A 26,563-nucleotide genomic window follows, 5' to 3' on the forward strand; every position below is an offset into this window, starting at 1 on the left:
TGCGGGACGCGGGGGCTGCCAGCGCGGGGGCTGCAGGACGCGGGGGCTGCCAGCGCTGGGCTGGGGCTGCCGCGCTCGCCCTCTGCCAAAATGAGTTTGGGACAAACGCTGGCACACGGGGCAGGGGGATGCACGTCTGTCCTCCTCCCTTGGGAGAGGGGCAGCAGCTCCCAGCAGCGCAGCTAAACTGACCTTCCTCAGCCCCAATCTAGTCTGAAAAAAAAAACCAATAAAAAAAATAGCAACCCAGGGCTCAGTTGTACAGACGTGAAGTGTTAAGTGTTTATTTCAGGGTTCATACCACAAGCCTTTTTCAGAGACAAAGCTGATTTGTGCCCTCCAGGGCTCCAGGGACCAGAGCTATTTTCTAACTTGAGTAGGCTGAAAAGGAATACTGTACCTTTCAGTAACATCCCACCAAGCTCAACACACAGTAGCTTCACACTCTCCGCCCCACACCTTATAAAGGAAAAGCCACCACCACAAGGCTAAACGAATGTACACACGCTACTATTGTAAATGGAGCAGCTAAACCTTGGCAATTTGCTTTGTGTGGATTTTTTTTTTCTTCCCAGTAAATGCAGCACTTGAACTCCCAAAAACTCAGCTTCCAATGGGTTTGTTCCAGCTTTAAATACATTAAACATCTCAATGCAAGACTGTATTTAATTCAAGAATCTAAACGCGAGCAAACCTGTTTCGCTGTGAGCGTTTCATAGAGAAGTGAAAAGGGGAGTTTTTCTTTTTTAAAAAGAAATCATGATACAGTGATGAAAGGGTTAAGAATGCAAGAATTCAGACATTCTGTGGAGGGTCTCTAAGAGGTCCATAAAAAAGGAGCAAACAGATCCATACAACAGGAGACTGCAGGAGACAAAAAGTTTTTTTTGATCCCCCCCCACACTTTTTTGCTGGACTGCTGCTAGGTTACCGCTGCTCCCTTCTAGCCTGAGTCGGCAGGGCAGTACAGGGGTATAGAGGGAGCAGGTCACGACTCCTCATTGCCAGAATCATCATCGTCGTAACAGTCGGCGTCCTCCTCCTCCTCGTCTTCGTCATCAATGTCGTCATCGTACAAGTCGTCATAAAGCAAATCTGAACTGTTGTCATTGGAAGGCACTTTAGTTTTGATGCAGTACTCTGCCAGCGTAGTGGGGACCTTCACGCCATCCTTCTCTGCCTCGGCCTTGGTAGCCAAAACCTGTTTCCTGCAGGGAGGACACACAGACGTGAGCAGGGCGAGTGCTGGGCCAGCGCCGCTGCCCCCGGCCCCAGCGCTCCGACCCGGGACACCTGATGTTTGGCTCAGGCGCCACAAGCAGCACCACTGCAGATTTAATTCCCGCAGCCCCAGGCTTGGGAGCGCGCCAAGGGTGTCTGCGGCACGCACGCCCTCAGCAACATATGGAATCAGTTACTCTACAGCGCTGCGGTGTGAGAGCGCGGCCAGAGCTCAGCGCAAATTCCACCACGTTTGCTACAGGATGGTCAGGGGTTTCCCAAGATAACTTTTGACTCCACCACTGATGACTCCACCCCCGTGCTCAAAACCGCGGCACGCACGCACACACACACACACACACACACACACACACACACGCGCGCTGAGATGCCCCTGGAGGGTCAGAGCACAGAGCAGGTTTCCCATGGGCAGGCCGGGCTCTGGGCTGCGAAGCGCTGCAGCCACGGGAGCAGAGCCGGGCCCTGCGCCCCGGCCCGCTCAGGCTCGTTCTCTGTTTACAGAGCACATCCAGCTCCACCGCAGCCAAGGGAGCTGGAGGGGACTGAGAGAACCTCCCAGCCAGGCTGCTCGCACAGAGCGACCGCCCTGCAAAGCTCCTGGGGGTACAACCTGCCTGCCCAGCTTGCAGAGCCCATGCAGATGTGACCCATCAGCAGTGGCGCCATGGGCTGCCCGTCCCCGGCTCAAGTTCACATCGTCTCCCTCCAGCGCCTGATGAGCCTAAGGACAGTCTTAGACTGAACCGTGCCTCCAGCTGATCTAACCCAGCTCTGCAAGCACTCGCCAGATCCCACCGATCTTCCCGCAAATTGGAGGGACAAGATTACAATTCATGAGTGCACTGAGCGCAGAATTAGTGGGATGCAGTCAGTTTGAATCACATCCCAAGCAATGCAGGCAGCACTCAAAGGCAAGCAGGGACTTCAAATGGGATTTTACTAGCAGCCAGTAGGTTTTGCAGAGCATCATGCCAGATTAGTCAAAAAAATGAACAATTTGAAGAGCTATCAGCCTAGTTCTGCTCCAGAAGTTTGCACTGCTTCTGTGTGCTGAAAAACCTAGAGGGACCAGAAGCATGAACTTGGAATACAATGGTAAAACTCAATTCCAAAGAAGCGACCACAGTGAGAAGTTGGTTACAGCAAATTCTGCAAGCAGCCTGTTTTACAGGATTCAAAGTGGGAGGCTGGCAGCACAGCATCCCACATGGCACAGCTTACCTTATGATTTCAGCATACTCCTTGTCTTTTCCTTTACTGTCCCTCCATTTCCTGAACATGACGGACGCGTCCACATTGGCAGGAGAGAATGTGTTGGGCTCATTAAGCAAAGAGATTACACTCAGTAAGATAGTCCTGAAAAAGGTAACAACAAGAGCAGAGTCAGAGCTAACGTGTTCACAGACTCTGGGCGCTGATGACTTCTTTACGTCATGCATCAGTAACCTGTTTAAAGTCAAAACTTAAGCTAAGGATAATAGCTGAAGTGAGAGCAGGTGTTTATGAACTTCAGACCCTGGCCACCGGCGCAGGGAAGGTGACACTGAATGAACCTCAAGGACCTACCCTCTGACTACAGATCATCGCGTCTGTGCACATGCTTGTAGAGGGGCGGCAGCTAAACCTCAGATCAGGCAAAATTCAGCTTATCCACACTACCCATGGACGGTGTGGGACTGGAAACCTGCTTGGTGAGCCTATTACTCGTGATATATTGGAGTTCTGTGTCCAGTTCTGGGCTCCACAGTTTAAGAAGGATAAGGATTACTGGAAGGAGTCCAGTGGTGGGCTACAAAGATGATTAAGGGTCTGGAGCATCTTTCTTATGAGGAGAGACAGAGAGCTGGGTCTGTTCAGCCTGGAGAAAAGGAGCTGAGAGGGGATCTCATCAACATTTATAAATATCTGAAGGGTGGGTGTCAAGAGGATGGGACCAGACTCCTTTCAGTGGTGCCCAATGACAGGATGAGGGACAACGGGCACAGACTGAAGCACAGGAGGTTCCATCTGAATATGAGGAGAAACTTCTTTACTCTGAGGGTGTCAGAGCCCTGGAACAGGCTGCCCAGAGAGGCTGTGGAGTCTCCTTCTCTGGAGACATTCAAGCCCACCTGGACACATTCCTGTGTGATCTGCTCTGGTGAACCTGCTTTAGCAGGTGGGTTGGACTGGATGATCTCCAGAGGTCCCTTCCAACCCCAGTCAATGTAACTCCTGGCAGACACGGTGCCTTCTCAGACTTCCAGCGGCAGCGCAGAGCCACAGGCTGCTCCGCTCTGTTGTCATTGCCTCCCTCACCCAGACCCTTCTCCTGCATTTCCCACCACCCACTGCAGGTCAGAGACTCAGCCCTTTGCTCCTCAGACAGGGCCACCACCAGCACAAAACTCAACAGCAAGTCTCATCAGGCAGCTCCACACACCCGGCTGTAGCAACCACTGCAACAGCTCCACGTGTCCCAGGTGGTCCTGCTGGCAACAGCTTTTGATAGAAATGAAAGGGAAGAACAGGAGGCAAGGAATAATTATTGAAATACAGCAGTACAAAGCAGCTGCTTTGCAGAGTTCGATCAGAGGAGACAACAGCCCCAGCTGTATGGGCATTGATTTAGGGGCACACCCAGAGCAGCGTGTCCTGAGCACATCTACCACATCGTGTATCTGGGATACAATTCCAGGAAACGCTTGGTCATCTGGATGCTGAGCTTCTTGAAAAGTTTTAAAATGACACACTTGTGTCTGGCCAGACTGTTCAGCACAGCTATTAGCAGTCTCTTCTACAATTTATTTTCCAAATGATAATTCAGGATGAAACGAGGACAGCAGCTCTGGAAAAGACAGTCTGGTCAGATTGGAGTGATGGGCAGAAGAGAGATAATATTTTGTTTCATCTCAACAATTCATTTAAAATGCTTTGGTTCTCAGCAAACAGGCTGTAAAGCCAGAATGCCAGCTCCAGCATCACTGCAGCAGCTTCACTGTAGAGCAAGGGAAGGCCGAGGACGGGAATTAGTGTCTGGATTTAACATCTGCTCTACCACACTTCCATCAACAAAGCAAGGAGAAGCTTAGTTTCCACTGTGGTGCCCTAAAGCCAATGTAAAGCTATTTAAATACACCAAGGTTATTGTCTTTCAGAGATGAAGCTCTCTGCACTCCTCATTCCCAACCAGCACATTAGTTCAGCTCCATCACTGCCGATACCCCGAGCGCTGGACATCCTTCTCTGACCCACACCCTCCCTACAGTGGGTCAGAAGCTGAACAAGGTACACAAACAAGAAGGGAACCCCAGCATGTGGGATCAGGCAGGATTAAACCCACAAAAATAACTGAACCGTGCAGGACAGAAAACATCCTCAGCATCACCAGATACCAACTGCACTGGGCTGGATACAGACTGACCCTCTGCAATGTTGTCAGCGGTCTTTTTCTCCCTTGGGCGAGGTCACTCTACCGTGTTGTTTCATTCAAGTTGTTCGCATAAGTGGGGATATCAAGCCTGCTTGCTGATTTCTTACATCCCCCACACACCATTCTGGGGAGCAGCAAGTTTTTCAGCTGCCATGCCACTTCAGGTGTCTACAGTGCTGCTTCCTTGGTCAGAGCAAGCCCCTCTACATCCCTTTATCAGCAGAGCCACCATCAGAAGCTTGAGGAGTCAGGCTCATTCAGTGCCTTCTTGTCTCCATGTATCAACAGAAGGCACAGACACAGATGAATTTCATCCAAAACAGACACTACCCTGGTATCCAGTGATAGCACACGTGGGAATGGTTCAAAGCTGCATCAGGAGATGTTTAGACTGGACATTAGGAAGCATTTCTTTACCAAGAGGGTGGTCAAACACTGGAACAGGCTTCTTAGAGAGGTGTTGGATGCCCCAAGCCTGCCTATTTTTAAGAGGTATTTGGACAATGCCCTTAACACGCCTGAACTTCTGGTCAGCCCTGGAATGGTCAGGCAGTTTGATGGACAACTGAAATATCCTATTCTATCATGTAGAGCATCTGGCGCTCCCAACCAGCACATACTGTTATATACTGTGCTGAAAACAATTTGGTTTTTTGTTCCAGCTACTATCTACACTGTAGCCTCTCAGAGCCACCTTTAGAGGAAGGTATAGATTTGTCCTACCACGTTTTTGCTCTCCAATATAAAGTAAAAAGGGACAGTGCAAGGATCTGGACAGTTTCTGCAACCAGCTCAGTACACTAAAGCAGCCAAAAAGCCAACAAAAATGGGCATCCTCAGTAAACAAAGCAACAGCGAGCTGGGATGAGAGAGGTTCTCCTCCCCTCTACTCTGCCCTGATGAGACCACACCTGGAATATTGTGTCCAGTTCTGGGCCCCTCAGTTCCAGAAGGACAGGGAACTGCTGGAGAGGGTCCAGCGCAGGGCAACAAAGATGATGAAGGGAGTGGAGCATCTCCCTTATGAAGAAAGACTGAGGGAGCTGGGGCTCTTGAGCTTGGAGAAGAGGAGACTGAGGGGTGACCTCATTAATGTTTATAAATATGTAAAGAGTGAGTGTCACAAGGACGGAGCCAGGCTCTTCTCAGTGACAAACAATGGTAGGACAAGGGGTAATGGGATCAAGCTGGAACACAGGAGATTCCACTTAAATATGAGAAGAAACTTCTTCACAGTGAGAGTGACAGACACTGGAACAGGCTGCCCAGGGAGGCTGTGGAGTCTCCTTCTCTGCAGACATTCAAACCCTCCTGGACACCTTCCTGTGTAACCTCATCTGGGTGTTCCTGCTCCATGTGGGGATTGGACTGGATGAGCTTTTGAGGTCCCTTCCAATCCCTGACATTCTGTGATTCTGTGACATCACCTGCCTTCACAAGATACTGATGCACCAAGATCCTGGAATACTGCTATCAGTTCTGGCCTGTGCACCTCTGAGACAGACTGAGGTGAGACAGGGAGAAAAGCAACTAAAATGGTCAAAAAAGCCCCAACTTTAAGTCTTGGCATCACTTCCTCATCAATCTTTAGGGTTCCATATAATGAAATACTCAAAATGTATGCACAGTAAGTAATTAATGCCCCAAACAGTTTCCTAACTGTGAGCTGGGGCTTGTTACCAACTCCTAGCCATATCACATGTATGAAAAAACCAGCTTAATAGCCACGTGAGCAGAAGGACAGGTGATAACTTAGCAATACATAGCTTAAAATAGTATTTATGCTTTTTTCCCCCCTTTTTAAAAATCTGAACTAGAACTTTGAGAGGTTGCTTCATACCCGCTTGCACTTGGTACAGATAGATTGGATAACATTTACCTTAAGCTCAGAAAGTCAGATTACCAACCCATCATGACTTCACGCAGCTAAGACTCATCATTTCTCTTGAGCCTTTTTAACCTTGAAGTAGCACGCTCCAGGAGGAACATTATTTGCTATAATTTGCTGACTGCTACAGTTCCCAGTCTCCTGCTGCGTTAGCTTTGGTTCAGCACTTTGCAGACTGTGTGTGTATATGTGTGTGTGTCTTTTACAATCCCCTTCCAAGGGCCAAGAATCCAATAAATCCTCCTTGCTAGATCTCTGCTTTGACAAAGGCTCTTTTCAAATTAGTTTCATGCAGCCAAGTTAAATGAAAGCTGAGTCAAACTATCCAACCACTCTCCTCAAATCACTGCACTCCCTCAGGTGTGCTGTCTATCTGGGTTTAATCAATAAGTAACTAAGATTTCAAGTTGTGGAACCAACATCTAATAAATCACTCTGAAAATGAACGCCATTCTCATACAAACGCATTGGAAGATTAGCAAGAAGTGCAAACACACTCAAGCAACTGCAGCAGGGATATAAAAAACCCCCACATATATCACACTGATTGTCTTTTGGCCTTCTGTGCTTGACAGGCATTAGGTTGGTGAAAAATGAATTGCAGTTTTTGCATTGTTGAAATTTGCTGTTTGATATTGAAATACATTCTTAAATGTTTTAATGTGCTTTTCTTGCTTTATTTTTTTTTTAATACTATTTTATTTTAGACTATGGAAATGTTAGACAGAAAGCAAATTTGAGCTCTTATTCGAGTTTAAAATGTGTGGTAAAGCAGCAGAGAACTCTCAACACCAACAAGGCATTTGGTCAAGGGACCGCTAATGGACATACAGTCCAGTGGGGGTTCAAGGAGCTCCACAAAGGAGCCGAGAGCCATGAAGATGAGGAGCGTAGTGGTGGCCAAAGTTGACAACCACCAATGGAGAGCACTCAAAGCTGATCCTCTTACAACTATATGAGAAGTTCCCAAAGAACTCAACATTGACCATTCCACAGTTGTTCAGCATTTGAAGCAAGCTGGACAAGCTCAATAAGTGGGTACCTCATGAGCTGACCAAAAATTAAAAAAAAAAAAAAATCATTGTTTTGAAGTGTCACCTTCTCTCATTCTACACAACAGCTACAAACCATTTCTCGATTGGATTGTGACATGCAATGAAAAGTGGGTTTTATACGACAAGCAGTGACAACTGGCTCAGTGGGTGGACTGGGAAGAACCTCCGAGGCAATTCCCAAAGCCAAACTTGCACCAAAAAAGGCCACGGTCACCAGTGGTCTGCTGCCGGTCTGACCCACTACAGCTTTCTGAATCCTGGTGAAACCATTCCATCCGAGAAGGATGCTCAGCAAATCCATGAGATGCACCAAAAACTGCAGCACCTGCAGCCGGCATCGGCCAACAGAAAGGGCCTGATTCTTCATGACAGCACCCGAACACACAACACACAACCAGCGGTTCAAAAGTGGAACAAATTCAGCTACGAAGCTTTGTCTTATCTGCCATATTCACCTGACCTCTTGCCAACTGAGTACCACTTCTTCAAGGATCTCAACAACTTTTTGAAGGGAAAAACCAGCAGGATGCAAAAATGCTTTCCAAGAGTTCAAATCCCAAAGCATGGATTTTTATGCTACAGGAACGAACAAACTTATTTCTCAATGGCAAAAATGTGCTGATTGTAACTGTTCCTATTTTGATTAAAGATGTTTGAGTCTAGTTATAATATTTAGAATTCCTGGTTCAAAACCACAATTACTTTTGCATTGACTTATAGCGCCTTTTGTGTTTAGATAACACAGGCCCATTAGAGACTCAAAGGCAGCTTATTGAACATGCCCAAGATTCCTGCTTTGCTGTGAAAAAGATCAAAGCACAGTGGAAAACTATGCCTGCTTGAATCCTTGAAATACAGGTAAAACCAGCAGGTTTGGTCATCTTCTAGCAAGGACTGAGCCCTGCAGTGCCATGTTCCCACTTGTGTGCCTCTGCCTGGGTGCATTTCTGGGGATCCCTCAGTTATCAAGGTAAGAAAAACAAATTTACACTTTGCATTTCATCCCCGCTTTGTGGTTGTTCCTGCAACCTGCCTGTGTCAGCTCACACATACACTAAAAATCTAGAGACAATTATTTTAACTTTAGTCTGATTCATTATCCAAATAAGAAGTTAGAACAGGAAGTATCTTTCTTTAAGGTTTTTCCACTACGTCACTCACTACTCCAGCTGCACAGGTCACTGAGTTGCTACTTGATCTGAGCTTTATCAATTCTTTACTGGCAATGTCTTGCAATGAAAATTAAATTCAGGTGGTGTTTAACAAAAGTGGACAGGTTAGCCTTGAATGCCTCTGGTACTCAGCAATCCTCCATTATTTTGGCAGGGAAAAAAATGCCTGGCTAACTGCGCAAGATACCATGATGCAGGACAGGAGACAGACAAATACTGGAAGGCAAACAGTAGGTAGGATGATGACTACCTGAATGGGCCTGAATACTCAAAAATGCTCTTTTCCACTAGTAGTAACTTGGAGGAATTTGAAAAATGCAGGTGTAGGATAACACACTGGGAAATGATAATTTGAGACAATTTGGTTCAAGAGCATGAAACCCTGTGAACAGAAGTCTCCACATTGCTATCCCAGCATCAAGACACACAGCACTCCAGTATCTTTAGACAGCTTGATAAGTCTGGTTCCCACCAGCTGAAGCCCTAAAGCCCATAAAGTCTTAAATTCCATTCCCAGCCTCTCCCAGCACAGGCCTTAGTCTTAGAGAGAGACAACAGGCCTTTGAGGTCACCGCTGTGCATCATGGATTCACACTGTTACCTGACGTTTTGGGTAGGGTTCCACCTCTCGGATGGCAGCTCTCCACTTTGTGGGTCATCTACAGGTGGGTGAAGAATTGAAATACATACATCTCCATTCTGCAAGAGAGAAACAAAAGCTAAGGATAGAGGTAGAGGGCTCACAACAACTCCACCACTCTGGTTCTGTCTGAGCAGTTTAACCTTGTCGATAAGAACACCTCAAGTTCCAGTAAAAATATGCAAGAAATAAAACTCTTCTTAATTCTTCCTGAATCTACAGTATGTATACATTCAAAAGTTTCCCTTGCTATTAATAAACAGAGTTAGTCTGCAAATTGGGACAAAATCTCAAGTCAAGTTTAAAGAATGTAGCAAAGTAAGCAAAAATAGTAATGAAGTCACATAGAACTAAATTGGTCTCCAGACAGCAAGTGCTGTCACAGTACCAGAACTAAGCTTTAGTCACAGGAGACCCAAAGTAGGGTTAAATTCTTTTTTTTGTTCCCAGTGGTAGCTCAGTTAACTACAGGGATTTCTAAATTGAAAGGTTTAGTACTCTCTGCTAGCTCAGGTATCAAAAGAATGCTTCTCCCAGGACACAGCGAGGTTGAACAGATGGTGTGGGGCAGGTTTACACTGCTCCCCCAGGACACAGCTGTTTGAAATATAAAAGCAGGAGATACTCTCTGAAGGACTCACTGAAAATCCCTTCCAGCATGCAAAAGGAAGAATATTTTGGCAGCATATGGAAGCCATACAGCCACACAATCCTCAATCTGTGTTTCACTCACTAGTGTTATAGCCTGAATACAGATTTAAAGCTCCATAATGCCTACCATTTATAAACGCTTTAAGAAGCCTGTAAAACCAGTTCTCCACCAGCAACAGCAGGTTGACACGACTGCTTTGTGGGAGTCCTGCAGCAGTATTCACCACAGCTGACGTTCACTGTTGGAGTCAATTCCAGGAGCTCATGGGGTCCCAGTGCCTTACTGCAGGAAGGGGTGAAGGTGCAGACGGAACCCAAGGCCACCCAGCAGATGTTGTGTCCCCAGGCCCCGCTTCCCCTCACAGCCAGCTCCTGGGATGACTTACAAGCCCCCAGGGGCAGCCATGGATCAAAGCTACAGACAGCACCAGCTCACCTGAGGGGCCTCCCAAACATTTCAACTCACCTTGATTAGCCATGACATCTGTTTTATAGTCAAACAAGATCATACTTCAACACTGGAGGCTTGTGATCAGTAGCCAGATTTCAGTGCCTTGCCAACCCTCCCAGGTATGCTGATCTAGCAAGCCCCCATTATTCTGAAGCAGGTTTTTATCAAGAACACAACTACACAGAGCAACATAGCACCTGGACCTGCTGAATACCCAAGCACCCACTTACATTGCTGGAACCGTTTGCCACAACAGAGCAGTTCCATCTTTAGGCATCCAACAAGTTTGTGCAATCTATAAATATTTTTTAATATCCTACTAAGGTAAAGTTAACCTAGCCAGTGTTAGTTTATGTTCCAGCCTTTCCAGCCTGTTCTGGCTTTATTAAAAATCTCCACAAGTTTACCCAGTTTATTCTTTAACAATCTCCTGGGCAAACACAGCACTAGTGGCCAGGAGAAAGCATCACAGCACTTGGGGGAAGTTCCTCAAGTGATCAGGTCAGCAGCGTGTGGACTAGCAGATATTTGGCAATATAAAACTACAGAGGGAAACAAGAAGTTTCCCTCTTCCAGCAATCAGTGTTACACATTTGGAAAATCACGCAGGGCAGCACTGCCTTACAGGATCTGGAAGGGTAAATGTGTCATGGGACCCAGTGAGTTCAGCACAAGGTTTTAGGGACCAGTGTAGCCAAGGAGAGCCTTTCCTTAGATACATTTTTGAAAGAAATAAACAAGTTAGATGGAGTATTTATCTGCCAATGGGAAATAACCTATACTTCCATCTGCAGTGGTAACAGTTATGTCATAAAAACAAAGCACAAACAAATGTAGTTTCACCAAAATTTAACTAGATGACCCAAGTAAACTAGAGATGGGGAAAACAAGTTACTCAGAACTGGAACATCAGCCCCAAACTCTCCATCTAGTCCCACCTGCAGACTCTGTAAATCGCTACTTTCTTTCATCATCTTTGCACTTTTTTTTTCTCCTCCTGACAAACCCTCAAACCTCAAGCTCTTTGCTGATTTATTCTCAGTTTCAACTGGGGTTATCCCACTGCCTCATCTTCATTGCTTAAATGTTGTTTCCAAAACAAGCTGCAAGCTGCTTCAGATTCCCTCAGCTCCAAGAAATACCGCTATGAACACAAAGTACAAAGCTGAGAGCTGGAGCGTTTGAACAGCAACCCCAAAATACACCAGTCAAGCTTTGGGTTAGTTTCTTCAGTTGTCTCTAGAGCAAATTTTTCATCTTTACCACCAGGACTGGGAGAGGTCCTTTCTAAGACTTATTTTGTACATACCATTTTGGTAACCATTTCCCACTCACCTCCTGCATGAGAAATTCTGGATTCAGAATGAACAACCTCAGTACGGATCTGCAATAATCTGCAGGTCTCAAAGTTGTCTTTATTTATAGATCAAACTCCCATATAAGTGAAACAGAGCCTTAAAGAGAAACACCATCCTTGGCTACATGCAAGATTCTGCACTGAGTCCAAAACTTAAGTCAGAAGTCTGTCAGATGACTCAATTCAGATGTTGCTGGGCTTAAGGCAATCCTCCTGAGCACCCAGTAATTAAAGCTGGTTACTATCCTGTTCTGCACCGAAGTTTGGAGAGGCCTTTTAGCCATTTATTACTAAGCCATGAGTGCAGTCTTCACCATGACATTTGAAGCACACTCATTCCATGCTGTACATTTCAGCAGCAAAAATTTCTTAGAAAGGGGCCTTCCAAGGCATCAGCTGAAGCAATTATTTGTTCACAGCAAGGACAAGACTGTTTTACAGTGGAGCCAAAGGAAGCATGCAAACCTCTCACAGGAAGACCTGTGATAAGGCAGCAGAGCTACATCAACAGGAACATTTTGAAAGTTCTTTAGCTCCTCAAAGTACTCAACCAGTACTCCCAGCAGGCTGACACTTCTCTAGGATATCCAAAAGTCTAGCAGGATTTGACTGGCCTCCACTAAAAGTCAAGCTTTGAGCCAAACCAGGCCTTTGGCTTTCAAATACAGCTCTATGAAACTTGGTAATTTTGAACCAATTGCTCCTATAGAAAACCATTCCCATTCTGGACCTGCTACGTCATTGTACCAGGGTCCAATTACAGACTCGACAGCCACGGCATTACCCTCTGAACATGACCCACACACACACACTGAACTAAGGGCCACTTCAAGCTGGGAAATCAGTCAGAGCACCCCAAATCCAGAGTCATTCATTTGTAGGCCAACTGCTGCAGAAGACTTGTTTTCCCTTAATTTTCCTCTCAGCACACCATTTGGTAGGATAAACTCAAATTAAAATGTACTTGAACTGCATACAAACAACTCAAGCTCAACTATCACAGCAGAGTAAGACCCCACTCACCAACCTTGATCTAAGAATCTCTAAAAATCCCCCAAAATCACCAATGCTCATGGCTTTGTGCCTGCTGCACTCACAGGTATGAGAATGACCCCATCCCCGCCTACAAGAACAGCATTTCCTACAACATGTAGATTTAGCTGTTCAGCCACAAAACTGGCATTTAACACCAACAGCTAACCACTTTAGTTATGGCTAGAGACACTGCCTTGCTACCTTAGTTTAAGGAAGTAGAAAGCCTTCTCACATGCCCGAGGAAAATATTTTTTTAAAAAAAGCTTACCTCATAAATGTTGGGGTGCCACATTTTGGTCAGGAATCTGAAGGTAGGTGGTGAATATGGATAGTCAATAGGAAATTTAATGTGAGCCTGGAAAAAAGCAAAATATTTTAGCTATGAAACAGAACAAAAGAGATCAAAAAGCAACCATTACAGCAAAAAACTGGAGAAAAAGAATCCATCAAGGCTATTAAGTTGTTCATTTTATATCCCAGTGTCCATCTGGCCCCACAGTAGAACTCTACACAGTTCACTATGAGCAAAACACCAAGTGAACAAAACAAAAAAAAATCGAAACACCAGGACTGACATGGGCTGGTAATGCTCAAAAAACAAGCCGAAATGCATCTACCATATCCTAATTCAGGAAGCACTAACCAACAACTGTTGTTAAACAGTAAAGTAGATTTGAAAAGCTTCAACTCAAGATACTACTTTCTGGGTTCAGAAGCAGGCTAAAAATGTTTGCTAAGGTGATTAGACCTGTTTTACATTTGACAGTGCAAGTATTTGAACTTACTCTTTCCGTGCAGAAAAGAACACTTGTTAGGTACTTCCTCTACTGAGGCCCAAGGTTTTACCTTTCCCGTGTGAGAGTTAAGCTGCTCTATCTACCCATGTTCCTAACAACATTTCTTGCCACCACAAGCATTTCCCAAGTCCGAATACCATCTGTGTCTGTTTAATGAGTCAGTGCAACTTGATGAACCAAATATTGATGAGGAATGACAGCGAACATCACCTTCCAGTGCTTCTGAGGTCAGCAACCAGCTGCAGGGCAAGACTCTCAGAGCCGAGTCTGTTGTGGGAAGACTACAGAGATCACAGCACTGGATATTAACCTCTCTGTGCTGTCCTGCCATTCACAGCAGCCAGAAAAAACAGACAGTAGGAAAAGGGCTGAATCTGGACTCCCCTCCCCTGTGAAGGGGAACTCATGTGCTGCTTGCTGCACTGAGGAGCACAGACCTTTCCCCTGGCACTGCTCAACCCACTGAGGAAGTCCCACCACCAGCCTAGCATGGGACCTCCAGAGAACCATCTCCCGGCCCTGCACCACAGCTGGGCTCACATGCAACTGAGAATGCAAGAGAGATCCCGAAAGAAAGATGCACACAGTGAGAGCAGGATTCCAGGCCACTCTCTTCCACTTAAGCATCTAGCCATGCGACTTGGACACAGGGTGCTGACCTTGTTCAATGGGACAAGCTATGGGAAGTTTCATTTGCAGAAACAGATGCAGCAATCAAAACTGGATTACTGAGCGATTAAGTACCTAGCTACAGTTTTACTCACAGATCAGCATATGCCTTTGCCTCGCAGCCCAGATTTTATGGGGCCAGAGTGCCAGGCAACCAAAGAAAAATAAAGGTTTTCTGTTCACCTTTATGAGATGAATTCAGCAGCTCACATGGCTTTACATTCCATACATGCCTGCTCATGAAACTGACTGTGTGCAGATGTTACAGCAGCACCAAGCCTGGCACGCTCACAAAAGATTTATCTACTTAAACAATCCCAGCCCACAGCTTAAGGTCAGTTACAAGAATGGCATTGCTCCAAGAGCAAGTGGATGCCTCTTGTCTCCACACCACCACAGAAGAGAGCGGCTGCTGCAGTGAGGACATGGCTGGCTCTGCAATGTGCTGCCCTGCACTGGTAACACAGCAGGGATTCACCCAGGGCAGAGCAGGTTCACTGCAGCTCAGGCGCTTCCATCCCAGAGCTGCAGACTCCTCCGGGCCACTGCAGTTTTTCCCAAGAAAGCCCATTCCTGTGCTTACATGTACTTTCATGAAATCCATGACAAAGCAGCCCAGGGACTGAGATTAAAAATGCAAGAGACAACAAAAACTCAGGGTTGAGCTACCTACAAGATTTCTTGGCAGAATCAACGTGTCTTCTACACAGGTATAGTTTCGGCATGCTTCTCCTAGTGTACTGGCATTACTGCGTTTATATCCCACATACATGCTCAAGGAGCTGATGGCATAGGTCTCATTTCCCTCAGTAAAAACCCTCTGCTCTCAAATTGTCTAACCCTGAGAATTTTGTCTCAAGACCAGTGCAAAGGCTGAGGCTGCAGCAGTTATAGTCTCCATATGTGATGCAGAGTCACGCAGAAGCTATAGATCCTGGAAGACTGTTTCGGACTTCTACATCCTGGTTTGTAGCCCCAGCTCTTTGACAGAAAAGGGCTATCTGCCTGCCCAAAATAACAATCATTACAGAATTAAATAAAGCTAGTGTTTCGCCACATGAAGGATGCTTCTTGTGCTCTGGCACCAGGGAATGCAAGTGGAGAGAAATTAGAGGCAGCCTCATGTGGAGGCAGCCAAGACCCATGCTTGCCTGTACTCAGTCACGTCTTTAAAGAAAGAGTCACATTATTGTTGATAAGCCATTTCTAAGCAGCCTGTATGTGTTTAGCACATTGAGATGTTAGACTGGAGCATACAGCAAGTGAAGTTTCTCTACACACCCAATTTCAGAGCCACCAAACCAGGGAAGCCCACATTACAGGATGGGATTTTTTTTTCCAACACCAAAAGCAGCATCATTTTCAGGTCCCTATGTTGAGATCATCCATAATTTGAAAGCGAAACCAAACACTTTTCCAGAGGCATTACAAACAAGTTGCAAAGAATTACTCCACATCTCTTCTGTAAGAGAAATAATGGGAAATTACATAAACCCACTCTGCTCTCACTGAATGCTATTTAAGTGTGCAGCTGGCAGCAAAACAGTACAACATTTGCTCTTTCACCTTTCCTTCTCTAGAGGGAAGGTAAGGAAAGAGGAAGAACAATTCACAGGTCAAAAGAGAAACAGATTTAATGAAATAATAGTAAAAGGAAAGTGATACAAAGCAAACACTTAGAATCACAGAATCATAGAGTCATTCTGGTTGGAAAAGACCCTTAAGATCGAGTCCAGCCACAACCTAACTCTAGCACTAAACCATCTTCCTAAGAACCTAATCTATGCACCTTTTAAACACCTCCAGGTATGGTGACTCCATCACTGCCCTGGGCAGCCTGTTCCAATGCCTGAAAATGCTTTTCATTAAGAATTTTTCCCTAATATCCAATCTAAACCTGCCCTGGCACAACTTGAGGCCATTTCCTCTCATCCCATAACTTGCTACTTGGGAGAAGAGACCAACCCCCTCCATGCTACAACCTCCTTTCAGGTAGTCGCAGACAGTGATAAGGTCTCCCCTCAGCCTCCTTTTCTCCAGGATAAACAGCCCCAGTTCCCAAAGCTGTTCCTCAGACTATTCCTGACACGCCAGGATGCTGTTGGCCTTTTTGGCCACCTGGGCACACTGCTGCCTCATGTTCTGGTGCTATCAATGAGCACCCTGAGATCCTTTTCCACAGGGCAGCTTCCCAGCCACTAGAACACACACTTGCAACAATCAACTCCAGAAGATGGACACTGCTGTTCTCCACACCTTTACTGTGCTCGCAGTGAGGCACATGGAAGGTTCTGGAACCAGGACCTGGGAGCAGGAACAGGAGCAGGACCCCCTTGGAGAATGTGGCCATTAAGGAAAGAGGCTGTTCCCAGCAGCTTTCCACTTCAGTATGGAACGTGACATCCATGGTATGGAAGAAACTTCTTCTCAGTGAGGGTGACAGACAGTGGAACAGGCTGCCCAGGGGGGTTGTGGAGTCTCCTTCTCTGCAGACATTCAAACCCGCCTGGACGCCTTCCTGTGTAACCTCATCTGGGTGTTCCTGCTCCATGGGGGGATTGGACTGAATGAGCTTTTGAGGTCCCTTCCAATCCCTGACATTCTGTGAATACTTCTGTTGGCCACCTCATGTCAGCTATCCTGGATCCGCTTCTCCTCCACTTACAAACCACAAAAAACTGAGGGAAAACCTTGGCTTCTCTGTCAACAAGTATCAATATCAGTGAGTTCTTGCATTCTTCCATGCCAAGTCTCAATGTAGTAGAGTTACTGCAATCCCATGTATCTCATGGTATTACCTTTTTCTTGAACTACATTCAAAACAAAGGACCATGCTAACTATGAACAAGAATATTAACAAACCTCATAGAAAACCAACTATGTTCAGCCAAAACAGCATGGAGCGGTTGTGCAAGCCATGAATTCCCAAGATAAGCTGCAAGATTGCTTGCAAAGATGCAGCGACAGCCATGATTATAGGACCTTTTTTCCCACTAAAAGCCCAATTCTAAAAATTAAGACAAAAGACTAAATTAGACAAACTTATTTTTTAAACAGAGCTCCCAGAAAGGTTTCCTCCCTACAGTTTCACTGATGTAAGGCAAGTCAGCTATCTGAGCTTATTACTGCTAAGGTCAGCCAGGCACTGCTAAGTACCAAAGAGCAGCAGAGTTTTAAGGCAGCTTGTTGTTAGCTCAGTTACAGCCCAACTAGTTCAGGAGGATAAAAGATGCAGCTCAGTCCCCCACCTTCAAGTACCCAACTGTTACTGCATTCACCATGTGCTTGATACCTCTAGCTGAGCTTAAACTAAAATAATCCTATTCCAGTGTCCGGACATTAGCCTCTTTGACACCACTGAACAAACTCAGTAGCCAGGAAGGCTGAGAAGACAGCAATCCATTTCCCCTCTTCCCTAATTTATAACTAGTCATATTTGTAGTCCCTAGAAAAAGAACAAACTCCTCTGATGCTACACTGAAGACACCAGCCTGGCAGAAGATTCAGTCCTTTATAGGCCTTTACAGCTACTGCACAAGAACTTCAACCTCTAAGTTACACCATGACACATTTTAAGAATACTGCTACCAGTGTGGTTAATTTATTTCCTATTTTACTCTTGTTCCCTGGCACCCTCATCAGTCACTGCACTTCAGGTTTGTTGTTTTTCTTCTCTTTGGATAAGGCAAAGCCATAGTGAAATCCATGCATGACAGAAGAATAAAGTCTTCCCAGATACCATGTTATTTGACTGAAAATACAAACATAATGCTTCTACCAATCACTGGATTAAGTCCTGATTCAGTCACTATGAATAACTACTACAGTGACTTTGTTTCTGGAGATCTTGCCATGCACTTGACAAATATATTAATATCATCTCATTCTCAGTGGGGAGCACTAACAGACAAGACTCTCACAGCTGCAGCTGTCTAGAAATTCAGTATTTATTCCAGCCTAGCTGTATATGACACTTCAGTAGTCTGACACTGATTTATTCTACTCTTCTGAACTGACAAACCCTAGATCACTGATCTTCAGGCAGCAAGGGTAGGAATGATTAATCCATCCTATCTGCCCACTGCAGAGAGGCAATGAGAAGAGCACACTTCTTCTGGAAAGCCACCAGCATCATCTGTGATTCTGTATGGTCACAACTGACCTGATTTGGGGACATCAGGAGCACCAGCACCTTTTACAGTGACTAACAGAACAATACAAACACCTAATGTAGTGTTCCCAGAAGTGGCAGTTTGTGATATTTTAAAATGAAAATTATCTCAATGCTAAAAAATACAGCGCCAGTGAAATTAAGCATTCTTTGAAAATAGTGTTTAAGTTCAGATGCAAAGGAAACATTTGATTTTTGTTTAAGTATTATGTGCTTTTCTGTAACTATCTGCTACAGACAAGCCCCTACTGATTTTGTGTGCAGGAGCCACCAAGGTCTCCTACAGGTCACCCTCCCTGTTGCAGTAAGAGGTCTAGCACACCTGCAGATATGGCACAAGGCCTCCCCATTTCTCTTTGTAACAGGCATAACCAGGCTCCTTGCTGTGCACATCATCACTTCCCATAGCTGCACACCTAAGGAATGCCTCCTGCCAGCATGCTAACTGCATTTAACACAGAGGAAAGCCACCAAGCAGAGAACTACAGATGACTACTGGGTTAAGTGTTTGTATCCAATCCCACAAAATGCCCTTTACTGCTGCTAGCGCATCAAGCATTTATACAATTCATCAAATGGATTCTCCTCTTCGACATTAAGCCTGGATTAGTACACGCAGAATTAAATACTATGTGCCAGAAAATGTTCAGTAGTGGTCAGATATACTAGCAACATGTTTCTCACATCAATGAGGTTTAAAGCACCTTGATTTTGTCCAGCTTCAGAACCCACAAAGCATCATTAAGGCTAGCCAGCTGTGTTGTCAACTATCTGACAGGGTAAAAAGCTGCTATTTCAGCTCCAGGTATGATGACTTAGGACCCAAGTCATCTCTTGCAGCAAAGCTGGGCACTAGGCCTGGTAATTTAGTCCCAGTTCTGGGCTCATTTCCCAGCAGCACTCTATCAATGCTTACTGACATTCATTGTGCTTTTAGAGAACAAGGACCACATCTATGATCCAAATTAGAAGATGAGTGACCAGGTAAATTAATTCATGTGAGTCCTGAAAGCTCCCTTGCTGCTGTGATGGCCATGTGAACACTAACAGCAGCAAACCCCTTATGCTCTGAATCACCTGCAGTGCTTCAGAAGGAATTTAAAATCACAAAGTGAGTGAACTAGATCTCATAAACAGGACATTAAGCTTCTAAATGAGAAAGAAAATAGAGCCGTAAGTCAGCAGGGCAAAGATAACTCAAGAAGTGAGGTTCACTTATAAAATCAGAGACTGGCTTGACAGGCAAGAGCCCATTCCCCTTTCACACTAAATCACATCTTACATACACTTGCTAATTTAGTTATCTGAGACATTACTAAAAGCTCTCATTTCCAATGGAAATCTCCTCTGGTATAAACAGGTTTTCTTTTAACAAAATTTATTTTAACAGTAAATTGCTTATAAATACTTCACTGTCCATGTAACTATGTTCATAAAGCTAGGACTGTTGCTAAGTCACCTAACCTGGACCAAAGCAACAAGCCTACAATACAATGGCCAAAGTTACAATTACATCCTTGAAAAATGGGCTTTGACGCACATATTGGTCTTTTTGCTCCTTAGACCTGAAGTCACGACTAACAACAAACATGAAACCGGGGTTGAGCTGAACGATAAGCGGGAATTCATTACAGCCCAGTTAAAGTGGTTTGCATCCAAGCTCCTGCAGTCTTGTACATTCACATTCCTGTTGCCTGGGCCACCTCTCAGGGGATCTCAGCAAATAAAACCGCTTTGAACAATGCCATTAGGACAAGCAGTGCCTGGAAACCAAACCATTTTCTTATAACATTACTCAAAAGAAACAAAAGGGTGTATATTTTTTTTAATACTGTCTCCCTTTGATAACCTAGACGATCAGTCAGGAGGTTCTTGCCTTTATGATGATCACTCTTCAGGTTGGTTGCTGTGTTTAGCATCTCAAGCAGCTCAGCGGTCCAAGCTATTTCTCTCTTGCAGTGGGTTTTACAGCAGGGACAGTCCACAGTATTGCCCAGCTAATTGTGCCATTCAGTCCGAACCGTGCACAACTGCTCTGGCTCTGGCTAGAAACTCACTGTCAGTGCTCCTGATCCAGGGAGCATCCAGCTCCAGACAGGGCAGCTGTTACTGCTCTCGTGTGTGGAGGTTGCTGGGGACAGGCTGGAAGCTGAGCAAGAAGATTCCTTGGCCAGAGGCCACCTGCACACTCCTGGGGCTGTTCCCTTTACCCATCACACAACTGAGCACAGTCCCACCAGCATTGGGCCAGGTGCCCATCTCCATCTGTGCACAGGTCAGGACTACAGTGCCCATGGTCTGAGGGGAATTTCCTGCCTCAGCTCCGTGTCCCAGGCTGATAATGGCAAAGCAAGAGCATTTCCCAGACAGGGCTGGACTTTCTGAACTCCTTGGTATAAATGCTTAAGACACACCTGTGCTGGTTTTACAATTTTTTTCCCCAAAACTGCTAGTCAGTGCCCTCAAAGCTCAGGCAAAGGAGCAGACCACAGGACCACTCACCTATATCAGGCTAACAACCACCAGGTCTACTTCCAATATTTTTATTGTCACTTTGATTTTAAATGATGCTACAGCAAACACCATATTTGCAGCAACTGCAGATGTAGCATCCAGCTAGAGATGTTGGAAACAGTGTCATCCTGAGCCATCCAAGTATTTCTCCTATAACCTGTCCATTTTCACTCCACTTCTGCATTTTTCTGCCACCTCACCACACAAAAGGCAACTACCAGGAGCTATATAAGACGTAACACCAAACAAAACTACTCAGTCCTCCTCTGTATGGCAAGCTGCCAGCCCAACAGCTTTTCTGAGTTTCAACCACAGCAGCTGAACACTAAAGCAATTTCAGATTCCCTTGTGAGAAAGCTGACACCATAGTGAGGTTTCTGTATTTTCCCCAGGAATTCCCATGCTGAAATATTACTGGATTCTGCCCCCTATTCAAACTTAATTCCAGGATCAGGCCTGATTTTGAGGAAAAAAAAAAAAAAGAAAGACTGAATGTATTAGAGATTGTGACAGGCCAGATGTGAGGAAATTCCTGCCACCACTGAAGGCCTCATGTTGAGATTGTGCTCATGAGTCTAAAGCCTTCTAGTTGCCTGCAGACTGTACAAGAATTGTATGGCTTGAAATCAGCCTCACTGGGTATGTGTAATACAGAGAGGCTAGTCCGTGTGACAATTTTCCAGGCAGAAACAGATTACTCAAGTTTTTATTTATATCTGTCCAAACATACCAACTTCACCATTTGGACAAAATAAGAATAATAACTCCAAATGTGTGAAACTTTAGTGTGTAATAGTGTGTAATACTTGCTGAAGGAGACAAAGATACTTGGCAATACTACAACTTAAGTTTATTCCAAATCATACATCTCCTCTGGAGAAGCTGTTACTTGAAATAGTCCTACTGCAGGTATACCTGAGGATGCTGCCACCTGAACTGGTAAAGCCCTAACACTAGTGTAGCTACTCTAGAAACAGTTTGTGACCACTTCAGAACAAACAATTTTCCAACTCTTTCCACTTGCAAAAATGATAAAGAGTTTTGCTGGAACAGTGGTGGGAATATTCAAGGTTGCTTATTCAAAGTATCATGCTACATTACTGGCATCTCCAGCAGCATGTGTGGAAGTGACATGTGTACTGGGTTGATATTCTGGGCACCTGCCTCTGCCTGCCAGGCCTCAGGGTCGAGAAGATTGTCTCTTATTAAGAACTGCATTAGCCTATGACATCCTCAGTATCCTGTTCAATCTCATGTTCTGAACTTTCATGACCTCATTCGCTTTCTTGAAGCAGATTTACATGCAGGCACATCTAGAATGGTTGATGCCTGAGAATACAGTGTACTTCAGACTTGTCTGCTCATCTCTCCACTTTACTTTGCTCAAATTCAAGTGATCACAAGCAAAGCACGTCCCAGTTTTGCAGCATTTTGCATCAATCTTGACAGAGTTTCTGTGAACTCACCTATTCATTCCCTTGTTTGTGTACTCACCAAGACACAGCAGGTTGCTTCATTGTTTGGTGAAGCAAGTCGCAGAGTCTGCAACCGCTGAGTAAAAAGATGTCCAAGCTAGCTTGATACACAAACACCCTTTCCCTCAGCCTGTTTTAACTATTTTTAGACAGCTCTTTAAAACAAGCACCATTCATGAGTCAGTGAATGACTAATTGCCTTGATTCTCTTCATATACAAGCTGGGCTGGATGCAAGAGGAAAGCTCTCCCCAAGGGACAGCCAGTCACATTTCTGCTAAAAACACTGGGCAGGTCTTGATGCAGTCACCACTTTCATAAGCAGCAAGGGGAAAGGAATATTTATAGCACTGTAAGTGTAAAAGCATAGCACTGTGCTGCAGTGTTACACAACTTCGCCTTGCCCAGCACGGCACGCAGCAGTTCTTCTAACAAGATTTCTCAAGCTGGCATACCAGATTTTCTTTAAACGTGGAGTACAGGTCTCTAGAAACTAAATGGCAACTCCTAGGAACTGCAGTCAAAATCTAATCTATGCTGGCTGCCACACAGAAGCCAACTAAGCACTTAGACAGCCCTGCTACTTATTTTTCATCCACTGCATTACTGATCATGAACTCTCCTGTCTGGAGCTGGTCACAGGCACTAAATCTAGGCAGACACAGGCAACACTTACTCAGCAGTTCTAGGCAAGTCTGCATCACTTGCAAACAAAGAGCTAAATACAACAGCACTGTCTCCTAGTGTGGAGACACAATCAGCATGATATTAGTCTAGATTTATAATACCATACTGCTACAATGCATTATGCTTTGCCCCAGTGTTCAAGTCTATAATCCCGGCAGACCTGTGCAAGCTGCCCCCCTGCCCAGCACCTCCAGCTCCCTGCAGGAACCAGCGCTTCGTCTGCAGGTGTTTGCCAGTGAGAAGCCGGCGTTTGAGACACAAAAGCGTATTTTCACATTATTGCATAATGATCCACCTGTCAGCTCCATTACCATTGGCTGCTTCTAATAGATCAAGTTCAAAGTTTAAGCTAAAATAGGTGCATTAGCTGATACATACCCATCCTTGCTACCCAGGCTATTGTTTCTACAGTAACAGGTTTTTGGGTGGTTTTTGCTAGTGAGGAGCCAAATTCAAGAAGCATTCAGCCTTCTGTCATTCTCTACCTCTTTTCAACCCTGCCTTGTGCTTTAGACGATTTGGAGCTCACAGCTTTACCATCAGTGTAGCTCTACTCATGACCAGCAACAACATGGTTGCCAGTAAACTGCACTGCACGGAATTAACAAAAAAAAAAGATGAATCCTAACTCAGTTTTCGCTTTCCAAAAACAAGACAAACTCCCTCAAATTCCCCAATATCACTCAAGTGCTAAAAATATCAGTTTGAGCTTTGGCCAGCCCAGTTCAAGTGATACATTTAATTAATTCAATGACTTCAAAATGTAGACACTCACTGTAAGTCAAACACCAAAACACAGAGGCAGATCACTGAGGCCTGCAGAGTATTAAGCTGCTGCTCCTCACACTACAATGGACTCAAGTCTGGGTTTTGGGGACAACAGCAGCAGCCATCAGCCCAAATCTGCTACAGTACCAGCTCCTGCAAATACCAAGCAGTAGACTGGCTCTTATACTACATGTCTGCTTAAAAAAAAGCCAGGTCAGACAGCACTGCTCTGTCGTCACAAGGACAAGACACTCAACGGCATTGGCCTCCAGTGGCTCCAAAGTGCTACTGTTGTTTGAACCACAAACACCATGAAGTCATCCCCTTGCTAGAACAACCATGCTTCATTTAAAAAGCTAATTACACATGGCTAGGCAAGAACCATCTACAAAATGGTTGTTCATTATGATCATTAATACACAGATGCTTCGAGAGACATCCTTCTGGGCAGATGGATATACAAGGGAAAGTACAACACTTAAGTGAAAGCTCACGTTGATATTTCTACCTGTGTTCCAACTAGTTGTGATGTCAGTGACTAATATGACATCTAGATAAAGCCAGAATCATCACTTTGCTGAAATATCTCCTGAAAAAGCCAGCAAAAGAATACAAAGCAGGCTGATTAATCTGCAGTGCAGTATAGATATTTCAGGTACCCTTTACACTTCTGATAAAACCAGAACCAGTGCAATCAACATTTGGTACATGAACAAACACCCTTGAAAGTCGAGCTTGTATCTCATTAATGGTAACAATTCACATGAAATGTGAAGGCATATGGAGTAAGAGCAGTGTTAGGAAGAACCATTTCAGAATACTGCAGGTCAAGAGGATTGCAAGGTCAAGACAGACATTTAATAATGAGACAGAGGTAAGATGAGAATACAGCCAAGAGATCTGATCACCCAGACAGAGAAAGCTGGATCTTGTAGGAAAGTCAGAGGAAACTTGTACAATTGTGTTACTAAAAGCAACCCTTAAATAGCTCTAACACTGCAGTATTGCCTATCAGTACCAAGAAAGGAACCAGGGGGAGAAATTAAAACTTGTTTAATCTTTCTTCCTGTATTTAAGCTTGTCAGATATTATTCTTGATTTGAAGGGGCATACCTGACTTAGCTTTAGAAGAAATTTGTATGACAGATAAGCAACCACCCATAAACAGCATAGCACGAGGAGAAGACAAAATCTGTGATGAATCAAGTCTGCTTTTAGTGAAAACTGTGCAGTGTGGATGAAGGAAAACTTCCAAACACAACAGCGGGGGGAAAAGAAAGAACAAACCAAACAGTAGCCTAAGCTGAGCAACAAGATAAACTGCGGCAGCAGGTTGACACTAAGATAATCTTGCAAGAGGTGCCACATTTATGGTTATGAAGATTTGTAGGAACAGGTGACACTTCAAGGAAAAAAAGCAGCAGAGAACTTGAAGACAGAGCAAGTTTTCTGCTGTGAGACATCACTGTCTACTTAGACCCTTCTGGTGAATTCTGAGCAACTTATTTTCTAGCTTTGCCTTTCCTTTAAGGCTTTGAAGTTCAAGAACACTAGCTGAATGCCAGAGAAACAGATAATACAAAATAACCTTCCAGCACCTTCTTATTCTGAAGCCTCCACAGAAACAAGCCCTGTTGCTTTCCCGCAAAGACTCATCTAAAGGCTCCTCCACATTCTAAATAACAGGATCATCACATGTAAGTATCTGTGACTACAGAAGTCATTGATGTTTAATCTCCAAAAAGGCATATTGGGTGCCCAACAGCTCCACCATACTGCCACACTCAAAAATTGTAGCATCCACATGGTCAGTCTGGGAACTGGATTATCTCTTCATTCAGAGAATAATTATACCCACACATCTGCAAAAACCTAAGTGCTGAGCACAGGACTCGCTTGTATATGGAATGAGGTAAAGCTACCAAAGCCCAGGAGCAGCACAGAACAGAAACTTGATCTATATCTGTATGCTAGGCACAATACTATTATGACATTATATCCTGTCTTATAAGATTAATTCTTTAAAACATAGTCTTCATGTTGTTGGGCTGTTTGATCAGAGCTTGTATCTCAGACATAGCGCACCTGATATAATTTGATAGGGTGCAGGCATCTTACAATGCCATAATAATCAGTTTGCAACAAAAGTTCAGTGTTTTCAGAATGCAAGAGTATGTACAACCACCTCAGAAATACATGGAAGTGTCTGAACCCTAAAATAATTTGTGTTGACAATTACAGCCTTATCTATGCTGGTATAAAATACATTGATGTTAAAGCTATTTAACCACACTTATAATTACAAATATTTTCATGTTTTTTTTTTCTAGTTATAAACAACCAACACTACAGTCTTCTATTCAATGTTGCTTTCAAGTTCAGCAGTAGTTAATGATGAGTATTTCAAATTGATGACTCAGGTTCAACCATACCACAAGATGATGACTTTTTGATTTAAAAATTAATTCACTGCTTGTAAAGAGTGAACTGTCAGATTCATACATCTACATGCTACGTAAAGCATGAGCTGCGTCCTGACACAAACACATCCAAAGCATGACTTGGAGGAACCTCTAGTGG

The 26,563-nt window shown here is 44.6% G+C and overlaps 1 protein-coding gene across 1 annotated transcript in view; it reads right to left on the reverse strand.

The window, feature by feature from the left end:
* Positions 1-648: 648 nt before the first annotated feature.
* UBE2R2 (ubiquitin conjugating enzyme E2 R2) overlaps positions 649-26,563 on the reverse strand; it is a 53,764-nt gene continuing 27,849 nt past the window's right edge. Inside the window, exons 2-5 of the mRNA XM_082075527.1 lie at positions 13,172-13,258; positions 9,371-9,468; positions 2,464-2,598; positions 649-1,208 (exon numbers count right to left, since the gene is read on the reverse strand). Coding sequence (XP_081931653.1) covers positions 989-1,208; positions 2,464-2,598; positions 9,371-9,468; positions 13,172-13,258 — 540 coding nt within the window. The 3' untranslated portion in view covers positions 649-988. The remainder of the gene's footprint in view (positions 1,209-2,463; positions 2,599-9,370; positions 9,469-13,171; positions 13,259-26,563) is intronic.

Source organism: Streptopelia decaocto (genome assembly GCF_964273445.1).
Source record: "Streptopelia decaocto genome assembly, chromosome: Z".
Classification (NCBI taxonomy): domain Eukaryota; kingdom Metazoa; phylum Chordata; class Aves; order Columbiformes; family Columbidae; genus Streptopelia; species Streptopelia decaocto.